This window comes from Ochotona princeps, chromosome 21, assembly GCF_030435755.1.
Source record: "Ochotona princeps isolate mOchPri1 chromosome 21, mOchPri1.hap1, whole genome shotgun sequence".
NCBI classification, from domain to species: domain Eukaryota; kingdom Metazoa; phylum Chordata; class Mammalia; order Lagomorpha; family Ochotonidae; genus Ochotona; species Ochotona princeps.
This window is the reverse complement of record NC_080852.1, coordinates 20,623,476-20,642,428: the sequence shown is the minus strand read 5'-3', so window position 1 is coordinate 20,642,428 and position 18,953 is coordinate 20,623,476. Positions and strand designations below refer to the sequence as shown.

The 18,953-nt window shown below is 44.3% G+C and overlaps 1 protein-coding gene across 1 annotated transcript in view; it reads right to left on the bottom strand.

Annotated features, from left to right (window-relative positions):
- Positions 1 to 17,812, bottom strand: part of DENND6A (DENN domain containing 6A) — a 58,042-nt gene extending 40,230 nt beyond the window's left edge. The window contains exon 1 of the mRNA XM_004581564.4: positions 17,475 to 17,812. Coding sequence (XP_004581621.2) covers positions 17,475 to 17,714 — 240 coding nt within the window. The 5' untranslated portion in view covers positions 17,715 to 17,812. The remainder of the gene's footprint in view (positions 1 to 17,474) is intronic.
- Between the last annotated feature and the right edge of the window lie 1,141 nt (positions 17,813 to 18,953).

The following is an 18,953-nucleotide window of genomic DNA, read 5'->3' as shown; positions in this document are numbered from 1 at the left end:
GTAATTAGGTCATGAGAGTGGAGGTTGTGTGATGGGATTAGAGAGCTCACAGGGAAAAAGGAGAAATCTTTCTTCTTCAAAAAAACAAAAAAAAAGTTGGGCCCGGCACGACAGCATAGCGGTTAAGGTCCTCGCCTTGAATGCGCCGGGATCCCATATGGGCACCGGCTCTAATCCCGGCAGCTCCACTTCCCATCCAGCTCCCTGCTTGTGGCCTGGGAAAGCAGTCGAGGATGGCCCAAGGCCTTGATACCCCGCACCCACGTGGGGACCTGGAGGAAGTTCCTGGCTCCTGGCTTCGTATCAGTGCAGCACTGGACGTTGCGGCCACTTGGGGAGTGAATCATTGGATGGAGGATCCTCCTCTCTGTCTCTCCTCCTCTCTGTACATCTGCCTTTCCAATAAGCATAAATAAATCTTTTAAAAAAAAAGTTAATGAGGCTAGCACTGTGGTGTGAGTGGGTTAAACCACCACTTGCAGTGTCAGTATCCCTATACGCACTGGCTCATGTCCCAGCTGCTCCACTTCCAATCCAGCTTCCTGGAAAGCAGTAGAAGATGGTACAATTTCTTGTGCCACTGTTATTATTTGAGAACACCCAAACACACTCCTGGCTCTAGCCAGGCCCGGTCAGGCCACTGCAGCCGTCTGGAATGCAAATCAGCAGATGGAAGAAATTCTTTCTTTCTCTCTGACTCTGTACTTCAAAAAAATAAATAATTTAAAAGTTTATCTTAAAGACAGAAACAAAAGTAAAAAAGAGAGAAAGAGAGAGAGATCTTACATCTGCTGGTTCATGCCCCAAATAGCTGCAGGGCTGAACCAGGTCAAACACAGGAGCCCCACTCTCCATCCAGGTCTCTCACACTGAAGGATTCAGCTGTCATCAGCTAACTCTCAGAATGCATCAACAGAAAACTGGTCCAGAAGTAGAAGTGGGACTTAATTCCAGACACTCCAACATGGGATGTGAGCTTCCCAAGCAGAAGCATTTCCCACTGCACCACAACATCTGTCCAAGAAAAGGACTTTCCTATTTTCAGTTATGTGAGGACACAATGAGGACTCTTCACTAGAAACTTGGTCTTGGACCTCCCAGAGGATAGAAATAAAATAAATGTCTGTTGATGCTACCCTATCTACAGCCTTTGTTACAGTAACCACAGCAGAGAAGTACAGATGGCTTGTGGGAAGACAGAAGATATGAGAATAGAACGTACTGGTATGGTTACCATATGTAGGGATCCTGTTCTTTCGTCCTTCTATCTTCTAAGAAACATTAAACATACATTCCCACCTGCCCTCACAAGAAGGTAATGGATTTTAAAAATTAACATTTTGTCATCTATTTCTTTGTTGTTGCTTTTCATTTTACCGTCCTAACCTAAGTCTTTGCTTCCTATCATCTCTTTTCCACTTCAATTTTTCTTTTTCTTTAAAGCTTATCCTAAAAATAAACAAATACAGGTCTGCCTCTTCAGCCTCCCAGCAGTCATGGTGTGAAACAGAAAGCACTGGTCCCAAAACTAGATCTTGATTGTGACTGGATGTGCCCTTATGGGAAATCACTAGCCAGTTGATGCCTCACCTGTGCTTCCAGAGTATGAAAGGGTACCTTCCACACCCACTGCTCTTGGCACTGGTATGGCCTCTCCCAAGTTTCTGTCCATAATCATGGTCAGCACCCCATGTCATCTCAGTGCTGCCCTCTCCCTCCCCACCCTGCCAGGCTGTGTTGTAGCTGCAGTTCTTGTAGCTGCTCTCCATTTGCAGCTGAGCCCCCTCCTTCCACTCAAGATCTAAAAGTCCTTAGCAGCTTCCTTAATGTGGTCCACAAGCCCCTCCACACATCCTTTCTTTCCCAACCTCTTCAGTTTCACCCTGCCTGGATGGTTTATGCTCAAGGGGCATTCCCCAGTCAGTGGGCACAGACAGCAATTCCCCTAATTCAGACTTAGTCATTCCCTTGACCTCTTCCTCTCTCCCTCTCCTTCAAACACACACACACACACACACACACACACACACACACACACACACAAGATCATAACATTATGCTGTTACACGGCCACTTCCATTTTTCATGTGGAGCGCAAAATACATAAATCACTACAGACTTAGCCTGTAATTATTTAACCTCAGTCTCCACAACTCACAAAGAAGCAACAACATGCTTGGCTTCATTCACCATTTAGAACAATCTCTGGACCAGAGTAAACACCATAAAAAGACCTGCTCAACCCTAGGATTAATTCAATGAACAGTCTTTAATAACATATAATCTTTCCTATGTGCATGTGGATCTCCCCTGCTTTGTGTTAGGATCATTTCATTTGTTGCAGCAGAAATGGCAAACCAAAACCATTTATTTCTGCTGTGCTCTATTCAAATTTCATGCAAACCTCACTATAGCTCTGGAGACGGCTGGTCTGCATCACATTGGCAAGTTTAGCTCAATCTTAGACTACAAGTTCAGTTTTACATAAATGTCCTCCAGATTTTACTTCCCACAATTAAAATATCAACTCAAAAGCTAATATACACAATTAATATATTTTGTTAAAAATATCACGGTAGTTTCTTTGGACTTTGGTTTTCTGTGGCTTAATAAAACAGCATAACATACGAAAACAAAAACAGGCAGTATGTTTTAAATGTACAAAAGAACAAGAAAAAGTATGTTACATTAAATGTATGTAATACGCATATGTGCATCAAAGAGAAAATCAGCCTTTGCCAAGGATCTTGAATCATGGCCCCTATTGCCATGTCACTATAACTGTCTATCTTGTGAAAAACAAAAAGTTTTGGAACAGGTGTTGTGGCATGCCAAGGTAAGCTGCCATTTGGGAAGCCTACATCCCACAATAGAATGCTGGTTTGAGTCCCAGCTTCTCTGCTCCTATTCATCTTTCTGCTTATGTTCCTGGGAAAACAGAAAGATGATGGTCCCTGTACTGGGATACCAACCAACCATGTAGGACACTTGCATGGAGTTTCAGGCTCCTGGCTTCATCCTGGTCCAGTCCTCAGCTGTAATAAGCATTTGGAAAGTGTACTACTGGATGACAGATCTGTCTCTTTTTCTCCTTCTCTCTCTCTCTCACTCTCCCTTATCCCACTTCTCTGTCACTTAGTCTTTCAGCATGGCCTAGCGGCTAAAGTCCTCACCTTGAATGCGCCAGGATCCCATGTGGGCGCCAGTACTAATCGCAGCAGCTCCACTTCCCATCCAGCTCCCTGCTTGTGGCCTGGGAAAGCAGTCAAGGATGGCCCAAAGCCTTGGGACCCTGCACCCGCATGGGAGACCTGGAAGAGGTTCCTGGTTCCCGGCTTCAGATCGGTGCAGCACCGGCCATTGCAGTCACTTGGGGAGTGAATCAGTGGACGGAAGATCTTCCTCTCTGTCTCTCCTCCTCTCTGTATATCTGCTTTTGTGATAGATAAAAAAAAAAAAAAGAACCAGCGCCCATATGGGATCCTGGCGCATTCAAGGCAAGGACTTTAGCCGCTAGGCCAGGGCGCCGCGCCCAAAAAGAAAAAAATCTAAACATAAGTCTGGTCCCAGCTGAAGGCAAGTGCCGATGTTGCCTTATACCTGGTACAAGTATTACACTGCTGGGAGAAAAGCAGCCAATAGCTGGTGGGTACTGTGGGCCTGGTTTATGTCAAATTTGTGTTAACTATACCAGTGTGCCAGAGGAGCTGCTTTTTTTTTTTTAAGATATACAGCGAATGTAGAGAATACCAGGCCAGGACATGCTACCACAATTCCTAAGCAGGTCAGGGAGGAGGTTGCAGATTTCCTGGTGAAGGAGATGTGGGGACAACAATGTGGGAGCAACTGAAGGCTTGTTTGACAGGGGAGGAATGATTTCTGGGGGCTTCCATGGACACGACCACTACGCTCGCACGTAGGCAAGGGAGCTGAGGTAAGATAGTTGAGAAGGGGTAAAACCAGAGGGCATGTATGGGTCAGGCCAAGACACCTGCCCACATAGGAGAGCTGAGCTGGGCTAAGCAGCATCACCTGCATCTGCCAACACATGCAAAAACTGGGGCCAAGGGCATGCCTGGCTGGGCTAGGCAGAGTCCTGCCTGTGAGTGTTGGGGCAAGGATTGGGCCACATCAGGCTGGGTGACAGCACCCACTAGAAAGTGAGAGAACTGGATGTGTGGGCAGATTCTGTAGGAAACTAGTGGGCTCACCTCTGTGGGACTACAGTACCCACTAGTCTGTGCAGAGAGCTGAGGGTAGTGATGGGCTGAGCCAGGCTAGACAATGGAACTCACCTGACATTCACAGGAGCCAGAGCTGGGAGATCAGGCTGGGCCAGGCTACAGCACCCACCAGCACACAAAAAGGTCAAGACTGAGGGCAGTCCAAGCCAAGCAGGGCAGAGGCACCCACTGGCACTCATCAGATCAGGGTTTGGGAACAGGCCTGCTAGGGGAACTTGGAGAACTCCCCTGCTAGGCTGCAGTGCCCACTGGTAAGCACAAGAGCCAAGACCAGGGGCAACCCAGGCTAGTCTGTGCTGCAGTACCTGTTAGTATATATATGAGCTAGGTCTGGGGGAGGGCTGGATTGGGACGGTCCACAGCACACACTAGCATGAGCAAAAGCCAGGACGGGGTTCAGAACAGGCCAGGTTGGCCCACAGGGACTCAGAAGCTCCTGGCTCCTAGCTTCGGTTCGGCTCAGCTCCAGCCATTAAGGGAACCAACAAGCTCACTCTCTTTTGCTTTCTCCTTTGTTTCTGCTTTCTCTTGCTCTCCCATTCAAGCAGATGAGAATAAATTAAGTTTTTAAAAATTAAAATTAAAAAATTAAAGTTTTTTTAAAAAACACCTCCACCTCACCTCATAGCATATGTAAAAATTAACTCAAGGTGGATCAAAGAGCTGAAAACTAAAAACTCAGGGTGGTGCCATGGCTTAAGAGGCTAATTCTCCACCTTTGAGTGCCATCAACCCATATGTACACCAGCTGTATCCTGCTGCTCCAATTCCCACCTAGCTCCCTGCTTGTGGCCTAGTAAAGCAGTGAACAGTCCAAGTCTTTGGGACCCTACACCATTTGGGAGACCTGGAAGCAGCTTCTGGCTCCTGGCTTCAGATCAGGAAGCTCTACTGTTAAGGACATTTGGTGAGTGAACCACTAGATGAAAGAGCTTTCTGTCCATCTCCCTTTCTCTCTGTAAATGTGCCTTTCTAATAAAAATAAATATTTAAAAATATATACCCTAAAAACTCTTAGAACAAGTCACTTACCTGATGAGAGTCCTGTACATAGAATACAGTAAGAACTCTTAGAAGTAAACAATAAAAAGACAACTAATCCACTTTTAAGCAGGCAAAGTATCATAATAAGCATTATGCAAAAAAAAAAAACATAAAATAGCCAATAAATATGATTAGACACACAATACCATTAGACAATAGGGAAATGTAATTAAGACCACAGTAGGATATCACTCATACCCAGTAGGATGGCCACAATAAAAATAAAAAACAACAACAGGGGTTATTAGTAAGAATGTGGAGTGAAACAATCACATATTATTGGTAGAAAACATTTTAAGAGTGAACGTTTCGGCCCAATGGTTAAGATGCTACTTAGGACGCCCGTGTTCTGCAGCAGAGTATGCGGATTTAACAGTCAACCCCATCTCCTAACTCCTGGTAGTACAGACCCTGGGAGGCAGCAGTGATGGCTCAAGGAATTGGTCCCTGCTACCCACTTGGGAGATGCAGATTATGTTCCCAACTCCAGACTTTAGCCCAAGCCTACCCCTGAGCTGTTTAAGGCATTTTTAGAAATTGAAGCACGAGATGGGAGTTTTCTGTTTCTTTCTCTCTGCCTCTCTAAACAACTTTTTTAAAAATTGCTTGCGAGCCTGGCACGGTAGCCTAGTGGCTAAAGCCTTGCCTTACATGCACCAGAATCCCATATGGGAAATGGTTTGTATTCCGATGCTTCACTTTCTATCCATCTCCCTGCTTGTGGCCTGGGAAAGCAGTGGAGGATGGCCTGAAACGTTGAAACCCTGCACCCACATGAGAGGTCCAGACGAGGCTCCTGGCTTCAGATAAGCTCAGCTTTAGCTGTTGCGGCCACTTGGGAAGTAAACTAACAGATGGAAGATCTTTGTCTTTCCTCTCTGTAAATCTGTCTTTCCAGCAAAAATAAATAAATCTTTTTTTTTAATTACTTGCACTTTATCTGCCTTTTTCCATGCTCCTAGTATTGTGTGGAATAATTTTTTTAAAAAATGAGAGAGAGAGAGAGAAAGAGAGAAGTCTGGTAGTGTCTCAGAATGCTAAACATAGAGTTACCATATGGCCCAACAATTTCACTCCTAGGTATATTCAAGAAAGAAAAAACATATGTCACACAAAATCTTTATGTGAAAATTCACAGTTATTCCAAACAGCCAAAAAATACAAATAAATCTTTATCAAATAATAAATGGATAAACAGAATGTGATATAGCTATACAATGACATAAAAAGGAATGAAGTAAGGCTGTGCCATGCCATGGATGAACCTTCAACTTGATAAGTGAAAGTTAGACACAAAAGGCCGTATGCTGCATGACTCTATTCATAAGAAATGTGCATGACAGGTAAACCTAAAGAGATGCAAATAGATGAGTGGTCATCAGGGCTGGAGAAAAAGGACAATAGGGATGAGTTTCTTATAGGGACAATGAAATTGCTCCAGAACTACAAACCAAGTGACAGCTGCAAAATCCTGTGAAAAAACTCAAAACCACTGAATTGTACATTATAAAAGGGTCAATTTTATGATATGTGACTATCTTGATTTTTTAAAAATTAAGCGCAATTATACCTTACATATCAAACCTTAAATAATCATATGATAGGGGCCAGTGCCATGGCTCAGTAGCCTAGATGTCTGTCTACAGCACTGGTATCCCACATGGGCACTGGTTCATATCCCGGCTGCTCTGTTTCCATTCTAGCTCCCTACTTAGGGCCTGGGGAAGCAGTGGTGGATGGTCCAGGTGCTTGGGCCCCTGCATTTACGAGGGAGACCCAGAAGAAGCTCCTGGCTCCTGGTTTCAGATCAGCTTAGCTCTGGCCATTGTGGCCACATGGGGAATTAAATCAGCAAATGAAAGATTCTCTCTAACTCTTTCAAATTAAAAACGAAAATCATATGGTAAAAATTATTACAAAAAAATGTCCTCATTGGTATCAAGGCTATCTTCCTCAAACACAATCACTACTATATAAACATCTTACACCTTTCAAACAAAATTATACATGTATTTTTGTAAGCATAAATCATGTTAAGATCTTAACATTTCAGTACACAACCTGCCATTTAGTAATCCTAATATACTTTTAACTTGGCTGATTTCTTTCTTGCTCACACTTAAGAACTATTTCATTATTTTGAATCTGCCCATCAAAACCTAACCAGCACATAAAATAAGTGGCTTCCATTTCTGCTTTTCACAATTTCTGCAATTATCCAAAGAACTCATGTATATCACCATGTATATCACTTTTTAATAATATAAGTTAAAATTTTCAACACTGCAGGCCTTAGGGTTCAAATCAAATCTCACCCTCCACCAGAAATTCTTACTTACTCTCTGGATCACTTACTGCTTACTTTTCTTATAATTCTTTAGTTAAATTCCTGGGGAACAGGGATTCTCATGTTTTCATTGGCATTTTTGTTTGTTTTAATTTGAGAGGCAAAGAGAGAAATGGAGACAGACTGGCTGGAGGCTGGGACAGGGTCCAGGGTCAAAGCTAGGAGCTGGGAACTCAAACCAAGTCTCCCACGTGGTCGGCAGGAATCCAATTATTTGAGCCATCACTACCTCCTCTGGTGATTTGAACTGGCAAGAAACTAAAGAACCAGGAGTTAGGAATTGAACCCAGGCAACCTAATGTGAGACAGGCTAATGCTGCCAGGCTAAATTCCCACTCTGTCTTTATCTGATTAAGGTGACTAATAGAATCTTTTGTACATTATAGGTGCTAACAAATGAATTACTATTGCTATGAATACAGTATTAGTGCCCCATAACAATAAATACTAACAAAAATTTAATTTTGAATCTATATTACCGATTATGGATTCTATAGTTACACAGAAATGTTAATATAATATTCACCTAATTCAAATAAACTAGACTAAAAGAGTAACTATTTCATTATTTAGGCAAAACTCAATCATTATAACAGCTTAATCTAACAAGTACTTCCCTAGTCCCAGGCACTATACAGTGTAGATTCTTACAAACACACTAAGAAGGAATTATCATCTCATTTCAGCATCTACCCAATGTTGTAAACTGTGTTATCAGAATACTAACATACAGAAAATTAATACTTATATCACTGACATAGGTCACATTGGTCTAAGTGCAGGCACTCTTTGTCTCTCTCTTTTTAAAGATTTGTTTATTTTGAAAGTCAGAGAGAGAGAGAAATCTTCTGAGCACTGGTTCACTCTACAGATGACTGCAATGGCCAGGTCGAAGCCAGGAGCCTGATACTTTTAATGTGGGTCTCCTACATAGGCAGCAGGATCCCAAGTTCTTGAACCACTATCTGCTGCCCTGTAGGATGTACATTAGCAGGTAGCAGAGGCGAATGGACTCAAACCAGACATTTAGAAACAGGATGTGAATATGCCAAGCATCATCTCATCCCCTGAATTAAATACTCCCCCACGAAAAATATTTAACAGACAACTTCACAAAATGATTTTAGATGCTATAGTGCATTTAATAATCACATGCACAGAGAAAGACACTGGGAAACATATACCTCATACAATACCACAACGTTCTGATTTTAATTCAGAAAGTCTGGGATAAAGCCCCGGAATTTTCATTTGCAACAAATGCCCCCAAATGACTCTCATGGTAAAAGAAGTTTCAAAAACAAAATTTCTCAAACAGTTATAATCCCAGTGACAAATAACAGCTTAAATTTACCAAAACAAAAATGTTTAGCCTCATTTCTGAGCAGCTACAGCAATTTCCACATTCTTGGTAGAGCATAATCCTTTATTCCAAAATTATAGAATGGTGTAGAATTTTCATTCACATACAACATTGTCCCTCAGGGAACCCAAAGTTACTCTTCAATTTTCTTAAGTTTAAATTGTAAAATTCAAGCTTATAAATCAATTAAAATAAACCCTTTGCTACTTAGGATTGTGATGCTCCAAAACAGGACAGTGAATATTTGTTGCCTCCCAGTATCTATTCCTCTCTTCTCTTCTTTCTTCATAGAAGCCTTTGAATCTCAGCCATAGCTTGCCCTCACCTCCCTGTAACTTAATATAGATACGTGGTCCAAGTTTTGACTCACAACATGTGAGAAATAGTGTTCACAACTGGCCAGGCTGTGGCCTTAAATGGACAGGACAAGAACGTCACCCATGTATTGCTGCCCCTCAAAACAAGATGTACTCTTGCTTGCCCCTCTAAACAAGGTCATAACTAAACAAGGACTTACAAGGAAATGTCTGGGGCAGTGACAATATTCCATTTTTTATCTATTTGACAGTTTTATGTGTGATCATGCTACAAGAACTCATTAAAACACAGACTTGGAGTTTGTGTAGTTTCCTACATGTACATTATACTTCAATAAAAATGACTGCCTGACATCACAGTATCAGGAGAGCACAGGCCGTGGATGCCAGCTCACTCAAGCTCTATACCAAGCATGCTATCGAACACTTGGTCACTCTAAACATGGAACACACAGTGAATTGCTGTTCCCAAGAAAGTATAAGGTTTAGATGCAACTGTCCATGTTCAACACATAAACTTAAAAAGCACAGGCATCTGTGAAAGTGCTAACTGAACAGCAGCATGTCTCAGATTATCCCTGGCCTGAGATTATAACACTTCATAACAGAATCAGAGGTTGGTTCACACCAAGGAAGCCTTTGTAAAATCTGGGGGCCTGGGAGGCTCAAAAGTCACTGGGGATTTTACCTTCAAATACAGGATCCTATCAAGCTACTTGGAAGCACTGTTATCTAACAAGAGAACGTGAAGCCATTATTAATAATCTGCCCTTCCTCCTATCCTAACAGCCTACCTTCTGTGCTAGATTGTAAATTTCACAAAGGACAGGATGAACAAGGTTATTTCTTCAGAATACACTGCTGTCTGGGATACAGCAGCTGCCGGGTAAATATCTGCTGAGTAGATGGCTCCATGGCACAGCACAGCAACACGCTCCCATTTCACATAACTCTCGTCTCAGTTAAAACAGTCCACTCACTGAGAATCAAACACTCAGGCTAGGGGGGTCACGCAGTTCATGAGAAAGAAACAGAGCAAATAACCCTTCACACAGCTGCCTCTATCCCTCTCAGAATAATAAACAGAAACTTTGCTAAGATAAAGAACACTGGTCACTCCTCCATGCTCCACCCTATTTGGGAATGACAACAGTCAGCAAAATGGGAACAGGTGTTTGACCCCCCACATCTGTAGTGCCTGGGTTCCACTTGAAGCTCTTGGCTCCCGACTGAAGCTTCCTGCTGGTTCAGATCCTGGGGGACAGTGGTGATGATTCAAGTCACTGCACCCCTGCATCCCACTGGGGAGATCCAGACTGAGTCGCTGGCACCAGGCTTTTGCGTTGGCCTGCCCTTTAGCCAACCCTGGCCATCCCAGGATCCCAGTCATTTGGGGAATAAACCAGTAGATGGAAACTTTCTTTGTCTCTTTCTCCAAAATAAAGTTTTTAAAATGAGTAAGAATTAAATGTATGATTCACACAGCAAATTAATGACAGATTGTCCTGGCTTTAATCATCTAAGGGGTCTGAAGACTGTAAATTATATGTAAATAGAAATGGATTACATCATAAATTATCAGCAAAATGAAATCTAACAAACTTGCTTCTCCTGGAGAACTATTCATTTATTTATTTGAAAAGCAGAATGAGAGAGAGGGACAGAGACTAAGAGAGAAAAAGATCTTCCATCTGCTAATTTACTTATCAATGGATAGGACTGGGGTGGGGCCAGGTTTAAGCCAGGTGCCTACAGCTCTACCCAGGGCTCCTACATGAACGGCAGAGGCCCAAGTACTTAAACCACCTTCCATTACTTCCCTAGGTCATCAGCAGGAAGCTGAGTACGAAGCAGAGCAGCCAAGACTTGAACCTAGGGAATACTGATGTTGCACAAGGAAGCTTAACCCACTACACCATGATGCTGGCCACCAGAAAAGACTTTTAAAAAATTATTCAATTATTTGAAAGACAGAGAGACAGAGACAGATTTTTAATTCACTGACTCATACCCCAAATGCCCACAACAGACATAGGAGCCAGGCTAAAGCCAGAAACCTAGAACTCCATATGGGTCTTATATGTATGACTGAGGCTTACAAATCTAAGCATTATCCTTTCTCCCATGCACATTAACAGGAAGTTGGATGAGAAGCAAGTAGCCAGGATTTAAACCAGTTACTCCCAATATAAGGGGAAGGCATCTCAAGTGGTAGCTTCACCTGCTGAGCCACAACGTCCATTCTGGAAAATACCTTGGATTCATACCCAAAACTGTATCATTAAAAAAAAATCAGGCCCAGCATGATAGCCTAGTCACTAAATCCCCACCCAAATGGGTCCCGGCTGCTCCACTTCCAATCCAGCTCCCTGCCTGTAGCCTGGGAAATCAACAGGGAACAGCCCAAAGCTTTGGGAACCTGCACCTATGTGGGAGACCCGAAGAAGCTCCAGGCTCCTAGCTTCGGATGGGCTTAGCTCAGGACATTGCAGCCACCTGGGGAGTGAACCAGCAGACAGAAGATCACTCTGTCTCTCCTTCTCTATGTAAAAATCTGCCTTCCCAATAAAAACAAACAAATAAATCTTTAAAAATATCATCTAAAGGCAAAATAATGAGATTAAGGGAATAGCTACAAATAGCTTCACACTGAAAATTCAATGTAAAAGGCCACTAACTACAAAGGAAACTAACAAATTGAGCATGCATTAACTTTTTTTAAGGCAAAGTTATAGAGAGGGAGAGGGAGGCAAAGTCAGAGTGAGAGAAAGAGATCTTCCATCTGTTAGTTCACTTCCCAGATGGCCGATTTAGCCAGGGCTGGCCCAGACCAAAGTCAGGAACCAGGAGTTTCATCCGGGTCTTCCACCTTGGTGAAGGGACCTAAGCACTTAGGCCATTTTCTGCTGCTTTCCCTGGCACATTGGCAGGCAGCTGGATAGGAAGTGAAGCCACTAGGACTGGGACCAGAGCCCATTAGGGCTGCCAATACTACAAATGCCAGCTTCACTGGCTATGCCAGAGTGCCTGCCTTGTAGGCATTAATTCTTATATGCAGTATTTCACTTACTCAATAAACACAGACTAAGTGGAAGGTGTTATGACACAGCAGGTTAAGTTATCACTTCAGACACCTGCATCTCATATTGGAGTACCTGGTTCAAGTCCCAGCTACTCTACTTCTATTCCAGCTTCCTGCTAATGGGTATCCTGGAGGTACCAGATGATGGTTTAAATACCTGGGCTCCTGTCGCTCACATGACAGACCTAGATGAGTTCCAAGGTCATGGTCCCAGCCTGGCTCAGCCCCAGCTGCTGTGGGCATTTGGGGAATGAATCAGCAAATGAAGATCTCGTTTGTGGTCTATGTCTCTCTGTTGCCTGAAACCCTCAATCTCCCTTTAATAAAGTTTGAGATTTCTGCTTCTAACAGTCAAATCAATCTTTGATGGATACAAACTTTATACATAAAACAAAAGCATTAACAAACCTGCCAAATACTAAGAGACCTTTACTCTTGGAGAAATAGAGTTAGGTGTGATATTTTGTAGTACTTATAATTTTCCTTTCTCGCAAAGTTTTCAACAATCAGCATGTTATTACTTGAGGGGGGGAAATGTGAGTAAAAGACCCAATTCTGAATTCAGACAAACAAGGGGTGACTATAGAACCAGATCATTTCAAAGCCAGAAGTGACACAAAGTACATAAAACCCAGGGGATTTCAAATCTTGTTTCAGAATACACTGGAATTCTATGGGGGCACTTACAGAATCACCTCAAGGGTGACCATGAGTCCTTCTTATCGCCATTTCCACTTAGGACAGGGTCTTCAACTGACATTTCATGCAAGGTGAACTACTCTTTAGATCCACCTAGGTCTCAAGCCAACTGTATTAGAGGACACATGTCCCACCTGGGCCCGAGTACCTTCTTCAGAAGCTTAGAATAAGAATCAAAGATTGACCTTCTTCAACAAGTGGCTGCAAAGAGCTACTTCCCCATCATCAAGGTCAGAGAAATAGAAAGTCAGTTTGCCAGGAGCATGAAGCATGAACAAGACCTGCCCTCCCAAAAAAAGCAAAAGCTCCTCCAGTTCTGGGCCATTTTCTGAAGCTTCTCTTGCTTGATGCCTTGAATAGCTTGAAATATGTTGGTACTCTTACCGCAAGTTCCTGTTTTCTGCTTGAGCTAGCTTAGATTATATTCTGCTGTCTACAACTAGATACACACAAAGTACCCATTCAAGCTCACTGGTCAATATAGTTCAATATTAGTGTTTTATTTACACAGGTGGAAAAGTTCCCCTTCTACAAAAGTACTGATTCAAGTACCTCAATTCCAATTTGCAAATAAGAAAACCAAGGTCCAACTTCCCAAAGCAGAAGCCAGGGGTTCTTTCCAATGAAAAAGGGAATTTCTAGATAATCAACTTCCCGAATGCAGACTTTAAGTAGGCCTTACCATACCTAGGCACTGTTTCAAATGATTGACCAATATTAACTTACCTAATCCTCACAACAATGTCAGATACACGTATTGTTATCTTGTTACAGAAGCGGTGAATGCCAGGCTTAGTACAAGCTAAGTAATTTACCTAGTCACATGGGTTCAAACCTAGACAGCTCAGCTCCACAATCTAGATTCTTGATCACTATCCTATTCTGTCTCTTTCAGTAGGGATTTTAAAGGTCTTTTTCCTTGTTTGGAGAGGCAGGGAAATGAGAAAGAGGGAGATAGTAAAAGAGGGAACATTCCACATTCCCAGGGAAGCTGGAATAAAAATGCAGGCAGGGGGCTTGGCACCATAGTCTAGCAGCTAAAGTCCTTGCTTTGCATGAGCCGGGATGCCATATGGTCACCGGTTCTAATCCCAGCCGACCTGCTTCCCATCCAACTCCCTGCTTGCGGCCTGGGAAAGCAGTTGAGGTCAGACCAAAGCCTTGGGACCCTGCACCTGTGTGGAAGACTTGGAAGAGGCTCTGGGATCCTGGCTTCAGATTGGCTCAGCTCTGGCTGCTGCAACTGCTTGGGGAATGAATCAACAGACAGAAGATCTTCCTCTCTGTCTCTCCTCCTCTCTGTATATCTGCCTTTTCAATAAAAAAATAAAATAAATCTAAAAAAAAAAAATACAGCCAGGATCCAAATCAACAATACTCTAATAGAAGATACAGTCTTAACTGCTAGGCCAATCACTTGCTACCCATACCTCATTTTAAAAATGGCAAATACTCAACATTTCTCACTCAGGGAAAACAAGGTAAAATTAAGTTGTCTTATATTTCACCTGTGAGTATCTTTTTTTTGTATCTTCTATTGGGGAATCTTCCCCAACCTCATCTGACACTCTTTTAAAATGAGTGATTCTCTCCTTTCTTAAATATTTGTTTGAAAGGCATAATGATAGAGGGGGAGAAATAGAAATCTCTCATCTATTGGTTCAACTCCCAAACGACCACAACAGCTAAATCTGGGACCGTCTAAAGGCAGAAGCCAGGAACTCCATCCAGTTCTTCCAAACGGGTGACAGGATTCCAAGTACTTGGGCCATCCTCCTCTGCCCTCCCACATGCATCAGCAAGATGCTGGTTCAAAAGTGGAACACAAACTACTGTTCATATACGATAGTGGTAGCAGTTTAACCCACTACAGCACAACACCAGCCCAAATCAGTGACTTAATAAGAGGCTAACAGAATAGACTGTCCACGTATATAGCAGTTCATAGGAGTGTATCAATATACTCTTGAGTTAGCAAGCTTTTTCCTACAGAGAGTGAATGATGTTCCTCACATTTTAATAAGTGATTCAGAAATCAAAAGAAGTACTTATGTTAGACTGTGCAGTGGCATGTACTATGGGAAATGAAATTCAATGTAACTCCTTTAATGATTCACATTTCTACAGCACTTAAACTACTTAATAAGTGTTCTGCTTATTTGGTCAAAAAATATACTCACAGTGTGGCACAGTGGGTTAAATCACTGCCTGTTATATCAGCATTCCATAAGAGCACCAGTTGAAGCCCCAGCTGCTCCAATTCCAATTCAGCTTCTGCTAATGTGCTTGGAGAAGTGGCAGAAGGGCCAACTGTCTGAGCCCCTGCATCCACATGGTTGACTCAGCTGAAGCTTGGCTGCTCCCTGGCCCAGTCTTGGTCACTGAAACCAACTGGGGAGTGAACCAGCTGACGGAAGATCTCTGTCTCTCCTTCCCCTCTCTGTAACTCTACCTTTCAAACAAATAATACATCTTCAATTACAAAAATGCAAATAATATCTCAAAAGTATCCTCTTAGCTATTTTAAAATCTACTCAGGGCCAGCTGTATGACACACTACTTAAAATACCCTCACTCCTTATGAGCATGGCAGTTCAAATCTCAGCTGTTCCACTTCCAATCCAACTTCCAGGCTAATGTGCCTGGGAAGGCAACAGCAGATGGCCCAAGTCCTTGGGATCCTGCCACTCATGTAGGAAATCGGGCTGGGATTCCTGGTTCCTACATAGGGCTTGGCCCAGCCCTGGCTACTGTGGGCATACGGGAACTGAGCAAGCAAATGGAAGATCTCTCATTGACTCTCTTTCGTCATCACTCTATCAAACAAAGCTGTTTTTTTTGAAAATGCTGTTGGAGTGAGCATTCAGCCGAATGATTAAGACATCTTGGCCTCACATCAGAGCATTAGTTTAATCCCAGACTCCAGCTCCTGACTCCAAATTTCTGCTCATCTAGACACTCAAAGGCAGTGGTGATGGCTCAAGTAATTAGGTCCCTGCCAGCCATGTGGGAGACCTGGATTGAGTTCCCAGCTCCCAGACACAATCACTGCTGGCATCTGGGGAATGGATTTCTGGAGCGGAGAACGCGCGCTCTCGCTCTCTCTCTCTCTCTCTCTCTCTCTCATACGTTTTAAAATATGCCTTAAACCACACAACTTAATCCTATGCTTTTTGGTCTAAATCTATTCTGCCATATAGGTAAATCTGAATTAACAGGCCCATGCAAATACTAAATGCTTTTAACTGTCTTTTCCAAAGTCTTTGGGAACTTCTATAGTCTCCCAGAAAGGTAAAGGATTTCTCACATATTCATTCATTTAGCCAACAGGTATTTACCAAATGGAGCTATGTGCCACACTGGACCCCCCTGAGCCACTGAACTACTGAGATTAATGCTTGGTCCTTCCCTAAACCATCCCAATCCACAAACACTGGTTGGAGCCTACGTCTGACATAAAGCATTTAATACCTAGATCTCAAAGGAAACTTCATGTTTACTGAGCTGTGTATGTAATAAACGTTGAGAAGACAAGCGAAATACAGAAGTTGTAGTATCACATAAAGAAAAACCTTCCATCCCAGTTTTCTCAGATGGAGATGAAAATGTTCATCTCCACCGAAGACCCCAAACGCTTCTAAGCACAATTTCTTCAGATAATGCTTCTCTTGGACACAGAAAGGTCAGAAATCTCTTGTGCTACTCGAAGGACCCTAAGAAATTTCAAGAATGAGTAACATGCCATGGCCTTTGGAATACAGTGCCAAGAAAACTGGACAACTTGGCACATTCACAAGCCAAAGGAATTTCCCTACATTCACCCTGGCATTAGCGTTCCCGACAGTCAAGAAGCAACACTGACAAAATGACTGAAATGAGGCAAAAACGAACGCTGAGATAGGCACGTGATTCAGGTGAACTGGAATGCTCTTCAGAGTTACTGCGAATGACCCAAACAATCTCGCCTCAGGAGTTGGCTGCACACAAGGTTCGCTATTAACACTTCACACTGTCTGTCAGGGCCATTGTTCTCTTTTTGAAAAAGCCCCAAACATCCTGCCTACAGCTTACTCTGGGAACCACTAACCCGCTGAGGTTTTTTTTTTTTTTTCCTGTGACTCTGGGATTTAAAAAAAAAAAACAACATCAACAAGTATTTAGCAGGGGCCTAGAGGGAACTTTTCACCCCTAGCCACAGCCCTAGATCCTCCCACGGGAACTGCCAATGGACCGCAGCCCGGCCCCACGGCGGAGGGGCGGCTAGCCACGCCCGGATGCGCAGCGGCTAAGGTCCAGGCCCGCCTGCCCCGGGGCCACAGGCAGCGTCGGGACCGCCCCGGGGCCGGAGCCCGGGAGCCTGGGTGCGGCCGGACCTCACCTCCACCGCCTGGCCCAGCTCCAGGTCGAAGCCCACCACACACACGCAGTGCAGCCAGGCTGAGAAACCGTCCCAGCGCAGCAGGCCTCGGCCGCGGCCATCGTCCTCTTCATCGTCCTCCACTGCGGCTCCCGCCGCTACCGGGGCCGACGCCTCGCGCCCGTCGGCGGCAGCCACCGTCGGCTCGTCCAACAGCCCGCGGGTGCTGGGCCCCAAGGCCGCCGGGCGCCGCAGAGCCATCCGCCGCCCCCTGGCTGTTCGCGCCGCCTCCACCGCGGACCGCGCTGCAGAGCGCGCTCGGCTCGGCGCAGGCGCAGCGGCCGCTGCCGCAGCCGCCCGGGACCCGCTCCGGCGGCGGGGCGGGGCCGCAGAGCACGTGACGGCGGGCACCCCGCCACGGACGTCAGGCCGCGCTGCTCTCCTCACCGAGCTGTGCAGGGCCGACGCGGGTGCTGGACGAATCCTTGTCTCCACCCCCACGTCCCCAGTCCAGCCACCACCAGGGGATGGCACCGCTTAGAATTATTATCATAAAGTATTGCTAAAACATAAGCGTTATTCTGACTACTGTTTACCGAGATGGTTTTTCTCTTCATTACCAGTTGATGTGCCAGGTAAAGATGTTTACAAATATTGAGTCCTCCCAGCATCGCAGGCAGGGAGACTTGATTGCGTTTTACAGTGCTGAGAGGTGACGAAATCAGTAGAGCAGGGATGACAGTTCATGCAGTTGACTGACTCAGACACGTGTGCTTTCCCTCCGCTACTTTGTCCTGACCAAGGGCCTTCCCTCTCCTGGGTCTGCCTATCTGTGACTCACTCAATGATCACAGACCTGCAGATCTTTCTGGAACTTCAGGTTGAGCAGGTAGATTGGCCTGCTGGATAACCTGGGGCTCTTGCTCACTTGAGCAGCTGGGCAAGGCAAGGGCCCGGCCCAGGCTACTTTGTATTCTCAGACATGATTGCTGTACTGGACGCCCGGGAGGCACTTGTTCTGCTGAGCTGGTTACTGATTCTGTGTACAACATGATAGGACTGGCTAGGATTTATTCAGCACCCACTGTTAGTGTAAACAGCATGAGGTAACTGAACATGAAGTAATATTTCAACAGGAAGATGCATAAGAGATGATTGATAATAATGAATATTAAATGCACTTTAGGGGCCTGGATGGTTCAGTGGCTAAATCCTCACCTTGTAACTGCTGGGATCACATATGGGCACCGGTTTGACTTAGTTCCGGCTGTTGCAGCCGCTTACAGAATGAACCAGGACGGAAGATCATTTTTTTTTAAAGATTTATTTATTTTTATTGCAAAGTCAGATATATACAGAGAGGAGGAAAGACAGAGAGGAAGATCCGTCTTATGCTTCACTCCCCAAGTGACCGCAATGGCCAGTGCTGCGCCGATCCAAAGCCAAGAGCCAGGAACTTCCTCCGGGTCTCCCACACAGGTGCAGGGTCCCAAGGCTTTG